This window comes from Anomaloglossus baeobatrachus, chromosome 1 (assembly GCF_048569485.1).
Source record: "Anomaloglossus baeobatrachus isolate aAnoBae1 chromosome 1, aAnoBae1.hap1, whole genome shotgun sequence".
NCBI classification, from domain to species: Eukaryota; Metazoa; Chordata; class Amphibia; order Anura; family Aromobatidae; genus Anomaloglossus; species Anomaloglossus baeobatrachus.
The window spans coordinates 822,147,057-822,171,330 of record NC_134353.1 but is presented as its reverse complement, the minus strand read 5'-3'; the positions used below and the strand labels follow the sequence as shown (position 1 = coordinate 822,171,330).

General features: G+C 43.3%; 1 protein-coding gene across 6 annotated transcripts in view; it reads right to left on the bottom strand.

The window, feature by feature from the left end:
• Positions 1-24,274, bottom strand: part of KIAA0825 (KIAA0825 ortholog) — a 785,365-nt gene that overhangs the window by 567,007 nt on the left and 194,084 nt on the right. For all 6 annotated transcript variants that reach the window (XM_075325095.1, XM_075325097.1, XM_075325094.1 and 3 more), the window contains one exon: positions 3,480-3,656. In XM_075325095.1, the coding sequence (XP_075181210.1) occupies positions 3,480-3,656 (177 nt within the window). The remainder of the gene's footprint in view (positions 1-3,479; positions 3,657-24,274) is intronic.

Sequence of the window (24,274 nt, the reverse complement as noted above, 5' to 3'; positions counted from 1 at the left end):
AGGCAAAAAATTAAATAGAACATGAGGTTCTTTTGTTACCATTCTGATCAGATTGTATTAAGCCCACTGCCACGTCACGGCAAACCTCTTGAGTGGGTCCCTAACCTGACCTTTTTGTGTGGCACCGTGCACTGACCACCGCCGCAGCGACAAAACGCCAGCAAGGCGGGCGACCTGGTGCCTCACAGCACCCATGCTGCAAGGCAAAGCCCCCAATGCTCCAGGCCGCACTGCCCCACTGACACCACACCACCACAACAGCAGCCACCACACAGCACCAGCACACAGTGAGATGAGCTGTGCACTCACCTCCCACTGGCTCCCATATGTGAACTGGGAGCAAAAAGAAGGCTGACCCCTCTTGCAGTCTCCTGCTGATTAAAATCACCTGTACCAAATGGGGAGAGTGCAGATCCAAGCAGCCTTGGGGGCTTTGCCTTGCAGCATGGGTGCTGTGAGGCACCAGGTAGCCCGCCTTGCTGGCGCTTCGTCGCTGCGGCGGTGGTCAGTGCACGGTGCCACACAAAAAGGTCAGGTTAGGGACCCACTCAAGAGGTTTGCTGTGACGTGGCAGTGGGCTTAATACAATCTGATCAGAATGGTAACAAAAGAACCTCATGTTCTATTTAATTTTTTGCCTAGCGGCTTTAGATCATTGTATTTTTGGGATGTGCGATCCATGTCTTTTTCTTCATAGTATGGTATTTATATCAGTCTATCCCCCTCTTTTTTTGCTTGGATCTGCACTCTCCCCATTTGGCACAGGTGTTTTTAATCAGCAGGAGACTGCAAGAGGGGTCAGCCTTCTTTTTGCTCCCAGTTCCATATGGGAGCCAGTGGGAGGTGAGTGCACAGCTCCTCTCACTGTGTGCTGGTGCTGTGTGGTGGCTGCTGTTGTGGTGGTGTGGTGTCGGTGGGGCGGCGCGGCCTGGAGCCTTGGGGGCTTTGCCTTGCAGCATGGGTGTTGTGAGGCACCAGGTCTCCCGCCTTGCTGGCGCTTTGTCGCTGCGGCGGTGGTCAGTGCACGGTGCCGCACAAAAAGGTCAGGTTAGGGACCCACTCAAGAGGTTTGCCGTGACGTGGCAGTGGGCTTAATACAATCTGATCAGAATGGTAACAAAAGAACCTCATGTTCTATTTAATTTTTTGCCTAGCGGCTTTAGATCATTGTATTTTTGGGATGTGCGATCCATGTCTTTTTTTTCATAGTATGGTATTTATATCAGTCTATCCCCCTCTTTTTTTGCTTGGATCTGCACTCTCCCCATTTGGCACAGGTGTTTTTAATCAGCAGGAGACTGCAAGAGGGGTCAGCCTTCTTTTTGCTCCCAGTTCACATATGGGAGCCAGTGGGAGGTGAGTGCACAGCTCCTCTCACTGTGTGCTGGTGCTGTGTGGTGGCTGCTGTTGTGGTGGTGTGGTGTCGGTGGGGCGGCGCGGCCTGGAGCCTTGGGGGCTTTGCCTTGCAGCATGGGTGTTGTGAGGCACCAGGTCGCCCGCCTTGCTGGCGCTTTGTCGCTGCGGCGGTGGTCAGTGCACGGTGCCGCACAAAAAGGTCAGGTTAGGGACCCACTCAAGAGGTTTGCCGTGACGTGGCAGTGGGCTTAATACAATCTGATCAGAATGGTAACAAAAGAACCTCATGTTCTATTTAATTTTTTGCCTAGCGGCTTTAGATCATTGTATTTTTGGGATGTGCGATCCATGTCTTTTTCTTCATTGTATGGTAGTCATCTCATTCTATGCAAGCATCAAACTTCATCATTGGATAATGAAAAATTCTGTACATTTCTAGTTCATTCTGGGAAAAAAAATAAATAAACAGCAACCAAAAAATTCCAGCTCAAGTCTTGTTGGACCTTGGAAATAAAGCGTCATCCTTAAGGGTATTTCCTCAATTTGCACTAGTTTTGATTTATTTCTTCTTATGTGTTTCACCTCTTCCCCATTTTAAGATTTCTAAAATCACTATTCCACCATATCTTAATATGCTGAAAATATGTGCAGACCAAGTACTTCTGATCCGGGTTAAAATACATCAGTGGTGTCTCTTCATTCTTTTAATGCTTGTCCCATAGAATGTCTTCCAATGTGGACAGATAATAACTGCATTAAACCTTCTCTTTCTTTCCCCCTTTTGATGATGGAATGGTGACTAGATTCAGACGGTCATATTTGAAGGTCAGTATAAAGACCGCGATGTCCGAACTGACTGTGGATCTCTCAATAAGACTGTACAGCCTTATAGACACATATGAGGCTTTAAGCTTGGTTTGGGAGACCCTTGGTTAGTCCAAGCATTGCAGTCTATATACAGACCATGAGATACACCCATCTAAATCTGGCCTCATACACCAGTTCATCATTCATAGCAAGACAGAAAGAGAAGGTTAAATGCAGTGATTGTCCACACTGGAAGACATTCTTCACCACAATTGATGCTACAGAACAGAAAAATTTTCGCAAAGCAAATTGACAAATCCGTTTCCCTCTGGTGATTTCGTACCAAGTCAAAATAAAATGTTGACTAAGGTGTACTTTGCACGTTGCGAGATCGCTACTGCGATGTCGTCAGGGTCAAATCGAAAGTGACGCACATCCGGCCCCGGTAACGACGTCGCAATGTGTAAAGCCTAGATGCACCGATAAACGATTGCAAAAGCGTCGTAAATCGGTGATCTGTGTAGTGTCGGTCATTTCCATAATTTCGCTGCAGCGAAAGGTACAATGTTGTTCCTCGTTCCTGTGGCAGCACACATCGCTGTGTATGAAGCCGCAGGAGCGAGGAACTTCTCCTTACCTGCCTCCACTGGCTATGCGGAAGGAAGAAGGTGGGCGGGATGTTTACGTCCCACTGATCTCCGCCCCTCCGCTTCTATTGGCTGCCTGCCGTGTGAGTGACGTCGCAGGGCAGATAAGTGCGTGTGAAGCTGCCGTGGCGATAATGTTCGCTACGGTAGCTATAACAGGATATCGCTGCTGCAACGGGGGTGGGTACTATCGCGCTCGGCATCGCTATCATCGGCTAGCGATGTCGCAGCGTGCAAAGTACCCCTAAGGACCAGAAAAATAAATTTATCTTCACACATAAAGAAGGTGTAAAGTAACTAAGACATGGGTATATCTTTGGTACACATGAATGACAAAGGCAGACCAGGGCGTGACCTGCACTGATGAGCAAAAGGGTAACAACGTTTTGAACTTTTGACTTTCAGGCTCCATATCTCTCCATCCACTACAGCAACAATGCAATGACATGACAAGAATCTGCAAATTAATCATATGCTAACTAGTTACAAGTCATATGTATGTAATAAGAGCCAAAATAATGTCTATAAAATGAAGGTATGAAAAAGTCTGAAGGGCTCCCAAACTTCCAAGTACCACCGTATTTATTAGCAACACCTAGGTATACCTCATGTGAATGTAATTTACCACATTATGACAAATTTCACACAAATATAAGTTTAGCATATTACCTTGTACATTTCCCTTTATTTCTGGATAACAGGATAGAAACAGGATTTCTGAAGTTGTATTCTCCACTCTTTTTTCAAGCCACAAAAAAAGGCCGATGAACGTTGACAAGAATTTCAGTTGACTCAGCTGTATAGGGGCATCGAGAGATGTTTTCTGCTGATTCTCCGTATTCAGAGCTAAAAGTAGAAATGTTATTTTTATAATAGCATACAAACCTATGTTTAGTGTCAATATTATTTGCATCTTGCGCTGTACGAGTGCACACAGTTATGAAGCCCAACACTCGACCAGTCAGCCAACTGTTGGGTCAAGAAGTTGAGAAGGTTTGCTTACGGAAGCCAGAGCTCTTGGTGGCTTTGTAACTGCCCACAGTTGCCATTAGGGTCTATTTCTTGTAGGATCAATAGAAACAAAGCCTTTTTTTACATTTTGTATGATATATCCTTTTGTGCAATAAAGCCAGTAAAGTTTATAGCATAATTATAAGTAGACATTCACATTCTAAAAAGAGGGCGGAAGAGGAAGGAAACTTAGTCTGACACTCGGGGGATATGGCGCAGATCTCAGGTAGGCTAAAACTGAGCAAAGTTGGCAAAGATTATTAATCATCTGTCACACTGAGAATAAAAACAATTGCATTAGCTTCTTTAGACAATGGTGCAGGAAATCTCGTCATCCAGACAATAAAAATGCGTTACCAGAGGAGTCATGTATAGGAGCTGAATTTTTTTGATGGAAAACAGTGGCATAATCAAAAGGCTTCTGCACGCCCTAAGGAATCCAATTTAAGATTAAATTCTCCGAGTACATTTGTAGACACTACTTCATCTTGAAGCAAATTCCAAAGTCTGATTACTTTTTTGGGAGAGGAAAAGCTTTCTTGTTAGAAAGTTGAACCTTTGCTTGACCCACAATACGTTAGATATCTTCCTTTTCTTAGATTTCACTTCTGCACTAACAAGACCTCATTTGTTTCCCTGTATTCACAATTTATATTTATACACCAAAACCCATACTCTGTCTCCGGATTTTATTTTTTTTCTAAATGAAACCTGGTTATTCGGGTTAAAAACAATTCAGGGGTCATCTGTTCCTTGGACCTATACAATTATAATTTGTCCAGAACTGTGTTCGATATAATTTGCAGTGAGGATATGGCAACTAGTAATATCACAAAATACATTTACACAGGACTGGTTTACTGGCATTGCCCATAACAACTGCAACATACAAGAAAATGATTGCAAGACCACAGAGGGCAAAAAGGAAAGTACGGTGATGGAATTGAATTCACCAGCTCTTCAACTAATACAGTTTTATGGCTATTGTTGGATGATCATCCAATAATGAGTTGTAGTTCCACAACCGCCAGAGGGCAAAATGCGTTCCTCCGCTCATTAAAGCTATGCAATTTGGGTCAAAATAGTAACTATAGTGCTAGCCATTTTATTACCAAGTAATGTGGTATAAATGTTGCTGGTGTAATCTGTATTTAGCTAAAGCACAAAAAATTACAACCATATTGCATTGCCCAAAAGAAGAGAACATACAGAACAGCCTCTTACGGATTTACAGATCTGTGAAATTGGATACAATTTTATGGAATGATGGAGGCAATAGAGCAAAGAGCTGCGGTGAAATCTGCAGTCTTTAACTAGTAATGATGAGAACCTGCACACTAGTAATAAAGGACTACATGTACTCTTGCATGTTCCTGAAACAGTTTTTGCCTCAGAATAGATCTTACCATTTCTCAGAACCTGAAGTTGCAAACCTTGCCAGGCTTTAAGGAATATGGACTGGTCTTCTGGTTATATTCATAAATACTGAAACTTTTCCCTCGTTGTCGTCCACCCGCTCACTGTTTTAAGTCTTCAGTGTAGGAGGAGAAAAAGGGGTTAAACCCGCGCAATCCGCCAAATAAGATGTAGAGATGTTGATAGTTTAATCACTCTTTTATTCCATAGGTCTACGCGTTTCAAGGTGCAGGGACCTCTTCCTCAGGGCCAGAAAATCATCTACAGTGGTTGTGACCCTTCACAACCATTTTTGGTGAGTGTATTTATCTATATACTAACCTGTACTTATCTGGTAAAACCCTATCAGCGCTTCTGTTTTTTAGCACGCTCACTGTTTTTGGCCTCTGCCACACTTCAGGATTAAAAATGTACGTGTCTCACGTTCCATTTTTTGGATGTGTGTTCCATTTTTCATGTCCGTTTTGCCGGTACGTCTAACGTCCGTGTAATGGTGTATGCTCGCCGCGTGTGGAATGTCCGTGTATGCGTGAAATACGTACGTGTCATGTCCGTGTGCAGTCCGTGTTTTTTGAGCTGTTACACCGTTAAAAAACACAAAAAATGCACACGGATGGCACGGGTAGCACACAGACATGCTACGTGTCACATACGTGCAGGCACGGACCCATTGACTTTAGCGGGTCCATGCCTGCGTAATGCCAGAGAAACACGGACATGTTATACGTGAGGAAAAACGCACACACGTACAAATGACACGGATACACGTTCCGTGTGGTTTAACGTGTGTCTGTTACCATAGGGTAACATTGGTGTACGTGTCTCCGTGCCGCCGGTACGTGCAAAAAAGGATCAAAAACGTACCGGCGGCACGGATGTGTGTTGGAGGCCTCAGGGTTGGCGTCCTACGCCCACCATGACACCATTATGTCCTCTTGGATTTGTGCACATGAAGAGTACATTTGCTAAAGGTGGCATATTTCTGGCCGCTAGCCTACTGTTCAGCTTTACACTGATTTCACCAAAAACAACAGTTTAAATAGGAGCAATAAAAACGATAAATTACAATTTTTACAACATATAAAGCCTGATTTGTCAATTGTCACCATTATGCATCTTCAAAACTGTCCAAGGTTACTTTTATCCCATGTTGGGCATCATTCAACACTGCTAATTACAAGTAAAACATTAGTATATGGTATTTCACTAAATAATTATTGTAATAGGTATGAGATATCCAAAAGAACAGCGATGTACATACATAGGAATAATAGTAACAACAAGAACAAATATATAGGCCCTATTATAAGAACATATATAACTGATATACAGAAATAATTCATATTATTACTTTGTGATTATTTCTACATTCAGAATTTCAAACAAAAGTGTGCAACCTCCTAAACTGCCAACATTTCACCCTTCTCCTTCTGAAAGAAAGTTGACTTCTCTGGGGTAAAGCTGGGGCCAAGTTGGGGCCAGCCAAACAGGAGGCACTCTTCTATTTTACTTAATATAGGAACAATCCTAAGCATTAAATTTGTCTTTGTTATGTGAGGCCTGATTACACGGTGGATCCTCTAAGCCCACTGGTCCGGGTGGACACATGGGTGCCGATGAAGCAGTCAGATCGAGTATGTGGAACACGAACAAGAAAAATGCAAAAATAACAATTTAATAAAGTCCAGGGATTTACAGACAGATAACAGTCATGGGCAGTTACAGAACATAATGGACGAACATAACTTGAATAGCATGGGCAGATGGCATTGTACCCAAAAGCCTGGGACAGATAAAAAAGTAGTAAAAGACCACAGAAGCATAGTGGGAATACAGACGACTGCACAGCAAAAAAGGTTGCTTGAGGCCACAGACGGACAGGTAGCAGAGATACGCACTAGTAATGAGCGGACCGGCAGATACCCAGGATCGGCAGGTCCAACCGGGTTTAAAAGAAAAAAGAAACAAGCAAAAAACAGTTTAAGCCCGGAATTGATCCTGAATATCTGGCCGGTCCCCATGTAATTCAATGAGGACCCGAACCAGGCACTTAAAAATGGTGGTAGAAGGGATTGGAGCAAGTGCTTCATACTTACCGGTCTCCGGTTGGCTCTAACGCTACTTACAGGTCCGCTTACTCTTCTTCCAAGGCTGCACATTATCCTTTGTGCATATGCACTGCTTCCCCCGCCCACCAGCAGTCCCCGCATCTCTGATCGGTTGGAGTCAGAAGCGCCCCCAGCCTGTGTGACAGCGTGCCTGACTGCAACCAATCAGAGGCACTGTCTGCATCTATATTGCTGTAAAAATAAATAAAAAATTGACATAGGGTGCCCCCATATTATGATACCCAGCACAGATAAAGCATACGACCACAGGCTGTAGCTCCCAGCCGTCAGCTTATCTTGGCTATGTATCAAAATAAGAGGAACCACATGCGACTTTTTTTTTTTTAAAACATTTAAATAATTTAAAAATAATGGTGTGCAGTGCCCGTAATTTTGATACCCAGCTATAATAAAGCCAACAGCTGAGAGCTAGTATTCTCAGGCTGGGGAGACCCATGCTTATAGGCCCCCCCAGCCTAAAAATAGCAGCCTGCAGCCACCCAGGATTGTCGCATCCATTAGATGCGACAATCCTGGAACTTTACTCGGCTTATCCCGATTGCCCTGGTGTTGTAGCAGTCGGGGTAATAAGAGGCTAATGACAGTTCACAGCTGCCACTAAGCCCTAGATTAGTAATGAGAGGAGTCTATGAGACCCCATTACTAATCTGTAAGTAAAAAAAAAAAAAAATCACATAAAAAAATCCTTTCTTTGAAATAAAATACAAAAAAACACCCTCTTTCACCACTTTATTAACCTGAAGAACACCCAGGTCTGACTTAATCCACACAAGGTCCAATGACGATTCCAGCTCTGATAAATCTTAAGGGACAGCGTGTGGGCACAGAACATGACCACCTGCTGTGAGCTTAAGGAAGAGAATGAGATGAGCGGTGATGTCACTCAGGTTATTTGCAGCTGGAGGTTCCCATGGTCCTCCACCTGTGATCGCAGGTAACCTGACCTTAAGTGACCTCATTGAACTGAGTGACCTCACCTTAGGTGAGGTAACTGCATTCACAGACCTGCATCTCCTGGAAGAAAACCGCATTTTTTTGCCAAGAGATACAGATTTGGTGGTGAAATTTCTACAATACATTCCTGCACCTCATCGCCACCTCCTGCAAAAAAAAAAAATCACATCAAAACACTGGTTTTGATGTGATAGTGATGCGATTTTTGCCAGGAGGTGTAGATAAGGTGCAGAAACATGGTGTAAAACTTTCAGCACCAAATCTGCATCTCTTGGCAAAAAAATGCACGAAAACGGTTTTCACGCCGTTTGCTGCTGAAATGTTTGAACTAGATTTCAGCACCAAATCTGAAGTGAGATCACTGCGTTTAATGAGGTTACCTGAGGTCAGGTTACCTGCGGTCACAGGTTGAGGGCCGTGGGAATCTCCAGCTGCATATAACCTGAGTGACATCACCGCTCATCGCTGCGGCTCATTCTCTGCCTTAAGCTCCAGCTGTGACTGCAAGTAACCTGAAACGTCACCGCTCATCACTGTGGCTCAGTCTCTACCTGAAGCTTACATGGGGCGGTCACATTCTGTGCCCAGGTGCTGTCACTTCAGATGTAGAAGAACTGGAATTGTTGTGGGACATTGTGTGGATTACGTCAGACCTGGGTGATTTTGGGGTTAATAAATTGGTGAAATAGAGTGCTTTTTGCATTTTATTTTAAATAAAGGATTTTTTCAGTGTGTTTACTTCTTTTCACTTACAGATTAGTAATAGGGGTCTTATAGACGTTTCCCATTACTAATCTAGACTACTCCAGGGCTTAGTTGCAGCTGTGGGCTGTTATGACCCCGACTGCCACCACACCAGGGCAATCGGAATGAGCAAGGTAAAGTTCTAGGATTGTCGCATCTAATGGATGTGACAATCCTGGGCAACTGCAGGTTGCTATTTTTAGGCTGGGGGGCCTAATATGCAAGGGTCTCCCCAGGCTGAGAATACTAGCTCCCAGCTATCAGCTGGAACACCTTTTTTTTTACATTACTTAGGTAAAAAAATGTTTTTAAAAAGCCGCATACAGTTCTTTTTTATTTTGATACACAGCCAAGATAATGTGCATGGCAGGGGGCTGCAACCTATAGCAGTATGCTTTATATGTGCTCAGTATCATAATATGGGAGGAGCCTACGTCAATTTTTTATTTATTTATTTTTACACCAATCTAGACACAGACAGTGATCATTTGCAGTCAGACACACGGTCACTTAGGCTAGGGGCACTGTTTAACTCCAAGCAATCAGAGACGCCGGGACTGCCGGTGGGTGGAGATTCACCATCCTAGTGCCAGTATGGCACTGCCTTTTAGTTTATATGTGAAAAACCTGCTGGTTGGATTTCTTTAAGGGCTCAAAAGTTTTCAATAGGGTTTAAGTCAGGTGAGGTGGGGCCATGTCATTATTCTTTCATCTTTAAGGCATTAACTGGCAACAGTAAAGACTTCGGTGCATGCCATGGAGCATTATCCTGCATAAAACAATGTTTTCTTGAAAGATGCAGACTTTTTCCTGTATCAGTGCTTGAAAAAAGTGACTTCTAAAAAGTGGCAGTAGGTTTGGGAGCTGATTTTGAGTCCATCTTCAACCTAAAAAGGTCCATCTAGCTCATCTTTAATAATACCAGGCCATAGCAGAAACTTCAGATCTACAGTAAATGCTGGCATATGAGTCAAAGTAATTGTCTGTGCCCGTTACAGATCAAGCCAAAGGACCATCCGTTCCTTCAAGAGTCACTCTCATCACATCATTCTATAAAACCTTTGAGAAATCTGTCTTGAGATATTTCTAGGCCCAGTCTTGACGTCTGACCTTCTGTGTCATGTTCTGTGTCTTCCTTACCTCGACCGTGTCTCTGAGCACTGAACACCTTGAACGTTTGGGCTTTCCAGGGAGGATGCAAGGAATATGACAACATTGCAGAATAATGAGTTCCTACCCACTTTACATTTGATTCTGCTTAACAATAGAACTACTGGACTCGTGACACCTATATAGAAATACATGGTGCAAAGTAGTCAAAATGACTACCTCAGTAGTTGTAGTGTTAAACCTTTGGCAATCCATGTGCATCTACTTATCGCAACGCGTTTTTGTGACCCTGTAGACTATTTGCCGAAAAACTTTTGATGGTTCCGTGAACACACCCCAACATCTTATCAATTTTTGGCCTTTCAGAGACAGTAATTTTTTTTTTTTTTTTTTTTTAAACTGCCTAATAATTCTGCAGACCTTGATAAAGGGTGTAAATGGTGCGGATACCCTTATCACATTATATGCTTCATCCAATAAGCATTCACATCTATACAGATCAGAATTACAAAAGAGCCCAAAAAATTGTGATATGGTCAAAATAACAAACAAAAAAAAAACACAGTTGCACTCTGAAATGCGAAAGCATGCAAACAATGAATGCAAGAATATAGATATGCATTACTGCTTAAGGAAATCTAGGAGAAATAGATATTTAGCATACAAAATTGTCCATTTTGATTTCTGCCCAGTAGCCACATGAAGGCATATCTCATTTACTGGATACCTATACTAAACTGGAGCCTCACTCTGGGTTACAAACCTCCATGTGTATGGGCATGTAGGAACCTGCTATTGCATTGTTTGCATGCTTTAGAATTTCAGAGTGCAACAGTCTTTGTTTTGTTATTATATGTCATGTTCAGTTTTGCACCTGTTCAGACTGCATTTTGGGAGTACAGTCAGTCTTTTTGTCTAGATTATGGAGTCATGCCCTCTGACTGTGCACCCCGCCCCCATTAGTCACAGGTGATTTTATTCTCTAATAGCAGGTTCCTGCCGTGTTTTTCCAAAAATAAGACCTCCCCCAAAAATAAACCCTAGCAGGGATTTTCAGCATTTTCGGAGCAAGGCTTAAATATAAGCTCTCCCCCGAAAATAAGCCCTAGTCACGGATCAACAATGAAGTGTCCGTGCAGCTAAAAAGGTTACAGATGCTGCAGGACACTTCATTATAGACAGCGGACACCCGGCAATTACACTCACCAGGCGATAAGCAGAGGCCCTGCAGTAATCGCACACCCACACACATCAGATCTGACACACAAACATCGGATCGCACACACAGATCGCACACACAATCAGATCGCACACATAATCAGATCGCGCACACACAAACATCGGATCGCACACACAGTCAGATCGCACACACAGTCAGATCGCACACACAATCAGACCGCACACACAAACATCGGATCACACACAAACATCGGATTGCACATATAATCACTACATCTAGCGACACTGATTTCTTCTCTCCGGCAGAATCCTGAGAAGCTGTGCAGTGGAGCGCAAGTACCTGCCGCAATGCTAGCTTAAAAGACATGCGGACACGTGACTTCCTCCCATAATTCCCTGCGGTCGGAAGCATTCTTTAACACTGGATGTGATGTGTCTGTGATGTGTGTGTGTGATGTGTGTGTGTGATGTGTGTGTGTGATGTGTCTGTGATGTGTGTGTGTGATGTGTGTGTGTGATGTGTGTGTGTGTGTGTGTGTGTGTGTGTGTGTGTCAGCGATCTGCTGTGTGCGTGCATGTCAGCCAGAAGCAGGGGAGGACGGCGTGCAGCACCCACCGAAGATCACAGGGAGGACCTGGGAACCACGCAGACATCCGGGTCTTGTTGATAGGAGTCTCCTGGGACGTGGGGGGGTCTGCTTTTTTGGAAGGTAAACTTACCCCTCAACCATGTTTCTCCAAGAATAAGAGCTCCTCCAAAAATAAGCCCTAGTGCTTTTTTTTTTTTTAACTCCATTGTGCTCCTGTGCATGCGTACTTTGATCTGCCTGGCTGAGGGCAGATCAAATTACTGTAGTGTGCATGTGTGGGTGGTCTTTGACTTTTTTTCACACCTACTCATTACAGTACTATGATCTTCCCTCAACAGGGCAGATCAAAGTGCACATGCGCAGGAGTGCAATGGAGGCCTGTATGAACTTCCCAGTGGAACAAGAGTCCAGGAAGGCCAACTTGGTTGGACTAGGATATGGATAGGCATGAAGAGGACTTGCTAGGGTGGTCTCTCCCACAGACCCTAGGCTTGGGAGTTTCCTGACTTCCAAGGACATAAACTGACCAAATGAGTAGGGCAGCATGGTGGCTCAGTGGTTAGCACTGCAGTCTTGCAGCACTGAGGTCCTGGGTTAAAATCCTACCAAGGACACCATGTGCAAGGAGATTGTATGTTCTCCCCGTGTTTGTGTGGGTTTCCTCCGGGTACTCCGGTTTCCTCCCACACTTCAAAGACATACAGATAGGGATTTTAGATTGTGAGCCCCAATGGGGACAGTGTTCCTGATGTATGTAAAGCGCTGCAAAATATGTTAGCGCTTTATAAAAATAAAGATTTGATTTGGATTTGAGTAGGACTTCCACAGTAGAAACACCCCTCTCCTGTGCGATGGACCTCTCAGCAGCTCTTTTCCGGATCCACCTCCATGGGCTCAGAAACAGTGCTGGAAACCGTGTGAGTCACGGCATGACGGGCTTCAGGAAGGAAGGAGACAGGCGCAATGACCTCTTCTCTCGGTTCACCTATCTGAATCATTTTTGGAACTGGAGGTCGCTGCGGATAGACAGCAATATCAGGTTGTCCATAGAAGAAGGTACATCTCGACCAGACCATCCTTGATCTTACCGGACAAATCTTCCCAGAATGTAGCCACCAGTGCTTTGTTATTCCAGCCCAGTTTGGAGGACAGGGTGTGAAAACGAATGGCAGAGAGACTCACTTAAGGTAGTCTAAGGGGTGAGGATGCTGCTGAGGAGACTCATGCTTTCTCATATAACACCTTGTGGTACACCTCAAGAAAGATCTGGAAGTTCTGAATGATAGGATCACTCGTCTCCCATGATGGATTGATGAAGGTAAGAACCGCTCCAGTTTGGTGTGACATCATAAAATGCACTTTGGCCCAGTCTGAGATGAACTAATGGGACAAACGTTTAAAGTGCAAGGAGCACTGATTTATGAATCAAATGCATTGTTGGAGATGTGCCGTCAAAACGCAGGAGGGGTAGACAAACGAGGACTGAAGCTTGGAACTAGATTTACTGCTGGAGTAGGGACCTTAACTGGAGCAGATGGGTGTCCATCAACCGCAGATAAGTCAGAGTTCAGTCATGTTGCTCTCAGTGCCGGACCAACTCTTGCTGCTGGCTGGTAATCAGGACAGCACTGAAGCTAGCGGAATCCATGGCCTGGGCAAACTGTAATGCTCATGGGTGTGAGCAGGGAGTGGACCCTCTGGGACGCAGCACAGAATACACCTGAGGGGCATGACTTGGTGCACACTGAGTATTCACCAGAGCCTCTGATGGTGAGGGTGGACTTGGCTGCCAGAAGCAACCAGGTGCCCCACAGGGAGACACTGATGTGACAGCTCGCCCTGGGGGTATGTACATTGACAGTGCTCAGATATGGCAGATGTAACTGGGACGCCTTATGCAGCGGGCACGACTAGTATGGATAGATGTAGCAGCAGGTATAGCAGGTGAAGATGCAACAGGTGCAGCAGTGGGTAGCCAATACAGCAGACTCTGCCTCTAAGGAATGATGCATTAGAAGCGGCCAGTGCAGCAGGCTCGGCCAATATGGAATGATGCAGCAGGCGCGTCCGGTACTACGAAATAGACAGATGTAAGTTAACAACTAGCAATGTATCTCTAAGGTTAGACCACGTTGCCATAGGATGAGAGGCACTCCTGGGTTAGGACACCCTGGCCCTTTAAGAAAAGGTGCGTGTGGCCTAAGTGTGCTCCAAGGAGGTCTGTGGGGCATGCACAGGCTCTGGGAGCCGGCGGCAGGGATCGGAGATAAAACAGCCACCGCTGAGCAGCAAGAAAGGTGGGTGTGTTGCCTTTCCTGCTGAAAGAGGAGGGCAGGACAGTGCAGGGACGCGATACCAGCGTTAAAGTGGTGTTGTTACTCAGCCTCATTCACTTCAGTTGAAACCAGTTGCAAACCAGACACAATCTTTAGATCAGAAGTGGTGTGGTTTCGGACCCATAAAGAGCACTTTTCCCCCCAAATTTGGGAGGAAAGTGGGGGCTGCGTCTTATAGTCCAGATGTCCACTTATTAAAGAAAATTAATATTCATTGCTCCCCATGACCAGGATTATGGGTGTGGGAAGCAGTGAATATTCATTTTGGATTAGCTGGCAGCCGACGTCGGCATGTAACTGAGGGCGTATGGCAGTGACATCATGTACAGGAGACATATATATATATCAGAATGGGCCCATGATGTGGGACATCCAGTATATACCAAGCTGGGGGACATACCGGGATGGGGAAAATATATACACACACACACACCAGGATTCAGGACATATATACCAGAATGGGGGACATATATACCAGGATTAGCCTGTGATCGGGATATATATAGTAGGATGAGGGACATATATACCAGAATGGGCCCTGGATGGTGGACATACCGTGCCTACAAGTAGTATTCAACCCCCTGCAGATTTAGCAGGTTTGATAAGATGCAAATAAGTTAGAGCCTGCAAACTTCAAGCAAGAGGAGGATTTATTAACAGATGCATAAATCTTACAAACCTACAAGTTATGTTGCTCAGTTAAATTTTAATAAATTTTCAACATAAAAGTGTGGGTCAATTATTATTCAACCCCTAGGTTTAATATTTTGTGGAATAACCCTTGTTTGAAATTACAGCTAATAATCGTCTTTTATAAGACCTGATCAGGCCGGCACAGGTCTCTGGAGTTATCTTGGCCCACTACTCCATGCAGATCTTCTCCAAGTTATCTAGGTTCTTTGGGTGTCTCATGTGGACTTTAATCTTGAGCTCCTTCCACAAGTTTTCAATTGGGTTAAGGTCAGGAGACTGACTAGACAACTGCAACACCTTGATTTTTTCCCTCTTGAACCAGGCCTTGGTTTTCTTGGCTGTGTGCTTTGGGTCGTTGTCTTGTTGGAAGATGAAATGACGACCCATCTTAAGATCCTAGATGGAGGAGCGGAGGTTCTTGGCCAAAATCTCCAGGTAGGCCGTGCTATCCATCTTCCCATGGATGCGGACCAGATGGCCAGGCCCCTTGGCTGAGAAATAGCCCCACAGCATGATGCTGCCACCACCATGCTTGACTGTAGGGATGGTATTCTTGGGGTCGTATGCAGTGCCATCCAGTCTCCAAACGTCACGTGTGTGGTTGGCACCAAAGATCTCGATCTTGGTCTCATCAGACCAGAGAACCTTGAACCAGTCTGTCTCAGAGTCCTCCAAGTGATCATGAGCAAACTGTAGACGAGCCTTGACATGACGCTTTGAAAGTAAAGGTACCTTACGGGCTCGTCTGGAACGGAGACCATTGCGGTGGAGTACGTTACTTATGGTATTGACTGAAACCAATGTCCCCACTGCCATGAGATCTTCCCGGAGCTCCTTCCTTGTTGTCCTTGGGTTAGCCTTGACTCTTCGGACAAGCCTGGCCTCGGCACGGGTGGAAACTTTCAAAGGCTGTCCAGGCTGTGGAAGGCTAACAGTAGTTCCATAAGCCTTCCACTTCCGGATGATGCTCCCAACAGTGGAGACAGGTAGGCCCAACTCCTTGGAAAGGGTTTTGTACCCCTTGCCAGTCTTGTGACCCTCCACGATCTTGTCTCTGATGGCCTTGGAATGCTCCTTTGTCTTTCCCATGTTGACCAAGTATGAGTGCTGTTCACAAGTTTGGGGAGGGTCTTAATTAGTCAGAAAAGGCTGGAAAAAGAGATAATTAATCCAAACATGTGAAGCTCATTGTTCTTTGTGCCTGAAATACTTCTTAATACTTTAGGGGAACCAAACAGAATTCTGGTGGTTTGAGGGGTTGAATAATAAATGACCCTCTGAATAAACTTTTCACAATTTAAAAAAAAAATAAAAAAAGAAATAACATTCTTTTTTGCTGCAGTGCATTTCACACTTCCAGGCTGATCTACAGTCCAAATGTCACAATGCCAAGTTAATTCCGAATGTGTAAACCTGCTAAATCTGCAGGGGGTTGAATACTACTTGTAGGCACTGTATATACAAAGATGGAGGACTTAAATCCTAGGATGGGCATCATATATACCAGGATGAGGGAGATAGATACTTGTAAGGGGCTCATGATGGGGTACATTAGTGCAGAATTGGGGAACATTATCCTCATAACAGTTTTAGCAGCAGATTCCCCCATAACAGTGTGCCATGACCACAGTTTTTGCTTCAACATTTTTTTTCCTATTTTCCGCTTATTCCTAGCTGCGTCTTATGATACAGTGTGGCTTATAGTCTAAAAATACGGTAGTTGTCTTTTCATTTTTTATGTACTACAACATGGCTGTGTTCTTTAGGTGTTTTCATCTTGCATTTTGTCACTTTGGTTGAAAGCCAACATTTTTTTCTTTTGCACCAATAATATGCATTCCAATATATCTGACTTTCTTGATACATTGCAATTTTAACACAGTGCCCTCAAGATTGTCTTTGTCATGCAAAAATATTTACATTTTGCATCTCATCTGTAATGTTTTTAGCTTCAGATTAGAACACCATCAATCAATTCAAAGGACACTGCCAATTAATTTGGAAACCACTTAACAGAAAAGTGATGATATAGAATTTCATCGAAAATAATGCTGTAGCATCATCCATTTCTAAGCACTTTTGTAAAGGCTAGTATTAAATCTGCAAGCCAGTGAATTCAAATCATGTTAACCACTGTGCCATATCGCCTTTTCTTGCAATTAAGAGTCAAGAATGTACGTTTCCATGGAGAACGGTCCATTTTCCCTGACTTCGGAGCTCAGTGTTGCATGTGCACTCAGCAAATAAGGTGTTAAGTATGTAAAATGTTTGACCCCTTCAAAATAGAAGTGGGCTGCAAAGCATTACCCCTGCACTCAAGTGGATAATGGCTTTCTAGTGGTTGTAGAACACCACATGATATGCCGTGACAGCAGAAATCAAACTAGTTCATTTGAGACGTACAAGAATCCCCCACTCCACCATTGCTATTTCTAATGTTCCTTGCCTCATATGCAACTTGGCAGTATCTGAAAACACCATTGTGCATGTAAATGTACTTGGGGGAGAACAAAAAAAAGAAATAAAGGTTAATTAATCGAATAAAAACAACCATAAATGCCAAGTTGCGAACAATAAAATGTGGCGGAAAAAAATGTAACTTCGGTCGGACTACAATTGAAAAGGAGGCTGTTTAATAAAAGAAAAGCAATTTAACTGGCCTATTTTGAATTTCAAGACATTAAGGGGTACATTTTCCAAGCAGTGCATGGGGAGTTACGTGCACAAATCCCATTAACATTAATGTGTTCCTTTGCTCTCAATGATATTAAGTTTTAAGTGATGCTATAACTATTATAACAATCCTCTGTGACAGCGTTCATCTGTACAGTGTATATCCTGAATATGCCTGGTTACACAAGATACTATCTCACATCTAATGAAACGTTCGCTTCTAGAGAAGATAATAACTAACAGGATCACACTGTTTCCAGCATCCTTCGTTGCCTCCCTCCTCCTCTTTTTTTTCTCATATTCCATTTTTCACATAATCTGGGTCTAATCACCAAATCCCCCCCCTAAAAATAAAATGTAAAAGAGCCACCTTAATATTTCAGTACGCCAGCTGTATTACAACAAACTAAATTATTACCGAAGGTGCCGGCACTTTCCTATACGCGGTACTTAAGATAATTATAAAAAATCATCTTCATTACGGCATGCAAGCAATTTTTAACAGTTTAATTTGGACAGGTTACAAAATACATTGGAATTGCGTCGATATAATTACTGCGAGTCTTGGAAGCAATAAAATCTTCCCAACCAAATCCCTTTGACCCTGTTAATGTCTGTTCCTTGTTAATCTAAGGCAAACATTGTTTGTAGCGCGGGGTTTTTTATAGAATATGATAAAAAGAAAAGAATTCCCTTAGCGGTTGTTATTGATTCCGGCGTTTACCGGCTGAGCGTTAAGTGCCGTTTACAAAACAGAACAGATGCAGATGCTGACAGAAAGGTAAACAATTGGTGTGTGGCTCGCTGCCAGACATGGAGGCGATATATTAAACTCCAAGTGAAGCGCATTTCCCCTATGGATTACACTTATTGCCACTTCATTTCCTATGTGCTCCGTCTCTCTAGCGCTGTGCCTAGTGCTAAGCTATTTCCAGTCCTTTGCTGACCCCCGAGGCCCGGTGCTACCTCACACAGCCATTAGTGAAGGGAATTGCATGTGTCTGACACAGGCTGAAACCAATTATTAGATATTTTCTTCAGAATGATGCCCAACTCTGTTGGGAATGAGCAATCATGAAATAATTTACCTCCTGATTTAATTTTTTCCTGCACAAATTAGTTGCAGTGAGAGGCACGGCCGTACACAGCTGCTTGTGACACGGTGTATCTCGGTCTTATCAAGCTTATACTTGACACTAAGGGAAGGAGAGGGGGGAAGTGAATAGGTTGGGGAATCCTGCGTAAAAAAAAGAAGAAGTTTATCAGATATACTGATCACAAGAGCTCCTGGATGATTAGAAATGACAGGGACGTAAAGAGATACGGGAGAGGGGGGAGTCAGGCCTTTCTGGGGTCTCGTGTTTTATACACCTTTCTGCCATCCAATTTACTTCTGCTGCATGAGGCTTTAAAAGCCCTGAGCTCGAAAAAAAGAACAGATGAGGATGACAAAGGCAAAAGGGAAGCAACAATATGGTCGGGCTCCTTTATTATGTAACACCAACCTATCGTTATCGTATTATGGTGGATTAACACTAGAAGTCCCAGAGAGGGGTCATTTAACATTTCTACCATTGGAACCCTATGGAGCTCGAAATTCCTGGGACTTCTAGTGTTAAAGAGGGAGTGATTCCGAAAAGGCAAAATCAACCCTGAATTTTTCCTTTCAAAAGCTCTAGGGTTCGGGAGCACAGGATTTTTTTGTCTTGTTCTGATTTGAGGAGCACAAAAAAACTTTTGAAAAAAAACTTGGCATTTATTCTTCATCTACACAGTATATGAGGACTTGTTTTTAGTTTCAAGATCTGATGTATTATTTATTTTTTTATTTACACTGCCTTGCGAAAGTATTCAGCCCCCTTGAATTTTTCAAGCTTTTCCCACATTTCAGACTTCAAACATAAAGATAAAAAAATTAAATTTTATGGTGAAGAATCAACAACAAGTGGGACACAATTGTGAAGTTGAACAAAATGTATTGCTCATTTTAATTTTTTGTAAAAATAATAAACTGAAAATTGGGGCGTGCAATATTATTCGGCCCCTTTAAGTTAATACTTTGTAGCGCCACCTTTTACTGTGATTACAGCTGCAAGTCGCTTGGGGTATGTAATCTATCAGTTTTGCACATCGAGAGACTGAAATTCTTGCCCATACTTCCTTTGCAAACAGCTTGAGCTGACTGAGGTTGGATGGAGACATTTGTGAACAGCAGTTTTCAGCTCTTTCCACAGATTCTCAATTGGATTCAGTTCTGGACTTTGACTTGACCATTCTAACACCTGGATATGTTTACTTGTGAACCATTCCATTGTAGATTTTGCTTTATGTTTGGGATCATTGTCTTGTTGGAAGACAAATCTCCGTCCCAGTCTCAGGTCTTTTGCAGACTCCAACAGGTTTTCTTCAAGAATGATCCTGTATTTGGCTCCCTCCATCTTCCCATCAATTTTAACCATCTTCCCTGTCCCTGCTGAAGCAAAGCAGGCCCAAACCATGATGCTGCCACCACCATGTTTGACAGTGGGGATGGTGTGTTCATGGTGATGAGCTGTGTTGCTTTTATGCCAAACATATCGTTTGGCATTGTGCCCAAAAAGTTCTATTTTGGTTTCATTCAGAGATCCTCAATGAACTTCTGGAGTGAGTTTGCTGCACTGAAAGTAAAGGGGCCGAATAATATTGCACGCCCCAATTTTCAGTTTTTTATTTTTTACGAAAATTTAAAATAAGCACTAAATATCGTTCCACTTCACAATTGTGTCCCACTTGTTGATTCTTCACCATAAAATTAAAATTTTTTACCTTTATGTTTGAAGCCTGAAATGTGGGAAAAGGTTGAAAAATTCAAGGAGGCTGAATACTTTTGCAAGGCACTGTAAATAACACCATTTTGGGGATCCATATATTTAACTGTAATTTATATTGGCGGACAATGCAAAAACGAAAAAAAAATCTGCCTTTGTGGTTTTGTATTTTTTGTTTACACAATTTATTGGCGATAGTTGGCAATGGGAGGGTAAAAGGGAAATCCCTCTCTTGGTTTCCAATACTAACTTGCAAGCGTCACCAGAGAGAGGTACCGAAAAGAATAAATGGCTGAAATTGGAGTTCTCAGCCACTGCTCATGTAAGCCAGGTGTTATACACAGTCATGTGGGTGTTCAGTAGGCACAGCTTCTACAGTATATCACCATTGTCACTGTGCAGTAAATGTATTCCTCTGGTCCTCAAAGGGTTATTCCCAGAATTGCAAGTTATTCTCTATTAATATTACAGTGGATAATTTACTGATCGCTGGGTATCTCACCACTAAAATCCTCGGTGATCCCAAGAACTGGACTCCGAAATCTCAAAAACAGGACTCTTCAGAGCCCTTTCTTGAATGTTTAAAAGGGAGCTTGTCACTAGATTTTCCCCATATAGAGTACAGTCAGCATCTTTCAGTCCTCTGTTACCATATATACATCATACCATAATGCTGTATGTCCCAAATCCACTCTTCAAGACACAAAAAAAGATTTTATTATACTCACCTGTAGGGTGGACTGGTCCAGTGGGCGTTTCTAGTCTTGATCTGGCACCTCCACTCTTCTTGGGATCAAAGTCCTCCTTCCTTGCTTTGTGTGAATGATGCATCCAAAGTCTTCCACATTGTGCATCTGCGCAGACGCATTTCTCTCTGCACTGTTGAGTGTAGTGTAAAGTAATGTAGTGCACATGCGCAGGGAAAGGCCAACAGGCAATAAAGCCGATGCATGCACAATACATTACTTTGTACTGCAAGCAGCAGGTTGAGAGAAATGCACCTTCACAGGAGCGCAAAGGGGGAGACTGTGTTGCTGACATAGGATGCAATATCCATATGAAGCAGGGAAGGAGGATAGTTATCACAAAAAGAGAGGAGGAGCTAGATCAAGACCAGGGATGCCCATCATACTGAACCACCCTGTCTGAGTATAATAAAAGGTCTTTTTTTGTGTCTTGCAGAGTGGATTGGGGACAAATATACAGCATAGCAGAGTAAGGCTATGTGCACACAGTGTGTTTTTCGCGGCATTTTTCAAATGCATTTTTGTTCAGAAAACTGCATGACTTTGCTTTACTAGCAAAGTCTGAGTTTTCATTTTTGCTGTCTGCACACAGCGTTTTTTAGCTGCTTTTTTGTGGTGCCAACAAAAACGCAGCATGTCAATTATTTTTGCGTTTTTCACTGCATTTTCCATTTCCACCCATTGAGTTCAATGATATGTTCAAAAATGCAATGAAAAACGCAAATTGCAAATATAGCTGCATTTTAGTGCATTTCTATGACTAAAAACGCAACTATAAACGCAAGGGGTGGGTAGTACAGTGACATGTACAGGAAGAGGATTCCTTCTGTTGGTAAACACAGAAGCGTGAATCCTCCCGGGACCGCCACCGCTACTTCCACCTCCCGTCTGGTGCCATGTCCGCTCCCGTCCTGCACCATGGCCGGGCGGGAGGTGGAAGCAGCTGCGAAATCAAAAGTCAACAATAGAAAAAAAAAATCTCATACTCACCTGTCTGCAGACTCCTGGTACATGTCCGCTCCCATCTCCTCTTCCCAGTACCGCCACCCTTGCTCCGGCTGTGTGCAGACTCCCTGGACATGTCCGATCACTGCAGGACCTGCCGATGATCAGCTGATGCGGTCACCTGACGCATCAGCTGATCGTATAACTCCAGCAGTGAGGCCGGCTTTTTACAGCACGGCCGGCTTAAACTATCAGCTGATGCCGTCAGGAGACCGCATCAGATGATTACCGCCTGCTCCTGCAGCGATCGGACGGGAGTAGTTTTTTTTTGCACTGATGCATCAGCTGATTGTACAAACGACTTTTATACAATCAGCTGATGTGTCATGTGATTCACATCCTTGAACCTGACATATCATCTGATCGTTTTGCCTTCCAACAAACCGATCAGATGATATTGGATCTGGATTGGACGGCGCTTGACGGCCCCTTGACACAGGATTACTGCGGAGGGGGGGTTCTTTATTTCAATAAAGATGGAGTCACTAATTGTGTTGTGTTTTATTCCTAATAAAAATATTTTTCTGTGTGTTGTGTTTTTTTTTATCTTTACTAAAAATTCATGATGGCCATGTCTAATATTGGCATGACACCATATATTTCGGACTTAGGGACAGCTGATAATATACGGCTAGCCCTAACCCCACTATTACCCAGTGAGCCACCTGGCATCAGGGCAGCTGGTAGAGTTGGATACAGCGCCAGAGGATGGCGCTTCTATGAAAGAGACATTTTCTGGGGTGGCTGCAGACTGCAATTCGCAGCGGGGGTGCCCAGAAAGCTTGGGCACCCTGCACTGCGGATTCCAATCCCCAGATGCCTAGATGTATCTGCCTGGACTCAAAAATTGGGCGAAGCCCACGTCATTTTTTTGCCTCGGGTGCGTTTGTGCGTTTTTTGTGGCAAAAAACACATAAAAATGCAGCGTCAAAAAACCACAGTGTGTGAACTTACCCTTACACAGCCTGGACGGGCGCCCGCTCTCCTGACAGGAGCATGTCAACTTCATGTATTTGCATGCAGCTGCACACTCCTTTCAGGAGAGCCTCCGGCCGGTCAATGCAGTGTGATGCAATGTGAGAGTCACATGCAAGTGTGACTCCAGCCTTCTTGACATCACTACAATGCACAATAGAAAGTTGGAGATAGTGGAGTACAACAGTCGATAACGGATAGTCAGCAATGGGAGGGTAAAAAGGGAAATCCCTCTGGGAAAACCCCTAGAAAGTAACTGTTCACTCTGGGCAATATTTATTTGCACCGACTTCCTGTCTAGTTTTTAGTGTTATAAGCATGTGTTTGATTTGCACCAAAGTCTAATTTTAATATGTACTTTTTTAAGCCTATTTTATGTGTTCGCCTTTTTTTTTTTATTATGCTCGCTAATGTCTGTGTGGTTTTAATTTTCAAGAAATTTGTGGCCAATTCATCAATTTCGCCTTCTTAAAAAGTTGTAAATTGTTTTGTGCAAAATGTTCTTAAGGTAATGCCTGGACTAATTTTATATACATGTGAGATATTTTGTAAAAATTTTGCAACATTTTAGCAGAACATGCAACTTTGTGCAAAAAGTGCAAAAAAAGGGGTAAAAGACAAAAAGGAAGAACATTTTTTCTTTTATGCAAAATTCATGAACCATGTGTGCCAATTTGAAGAATTTGGAGCAAAATAACATCAATGGACACCATAAGACAAAAAAAGTTAATTAACTGCCCTTTCCCTCCCAATAATGAATCAGATACTATGTGTTTACTGTAAGCACCCATTTCTCCTTTTGTAAAGTGCTGGCCCTTTGTTACTACAAACTGAACAATGGCTGTTGAAGAAGAAGCATGTGAAAAGATGAGTCAATCAACAATGTCCATTGAAAATCACTGCATATGTGCCCTTTTCCCATGCAGTTTTCTTCAATGGGGATTACTGATGGACTGGTTTGATTACATGTTGCCCCCATTAAGGATCAAATTCAGAGCAGAAGCACTATACAGTCACTAGGAGGACGAAGTTAACAAGAACATCATAAGAAAAATAAATCAGTAGCAATCTTCAATTTCTATATCAGTGGTTTTGT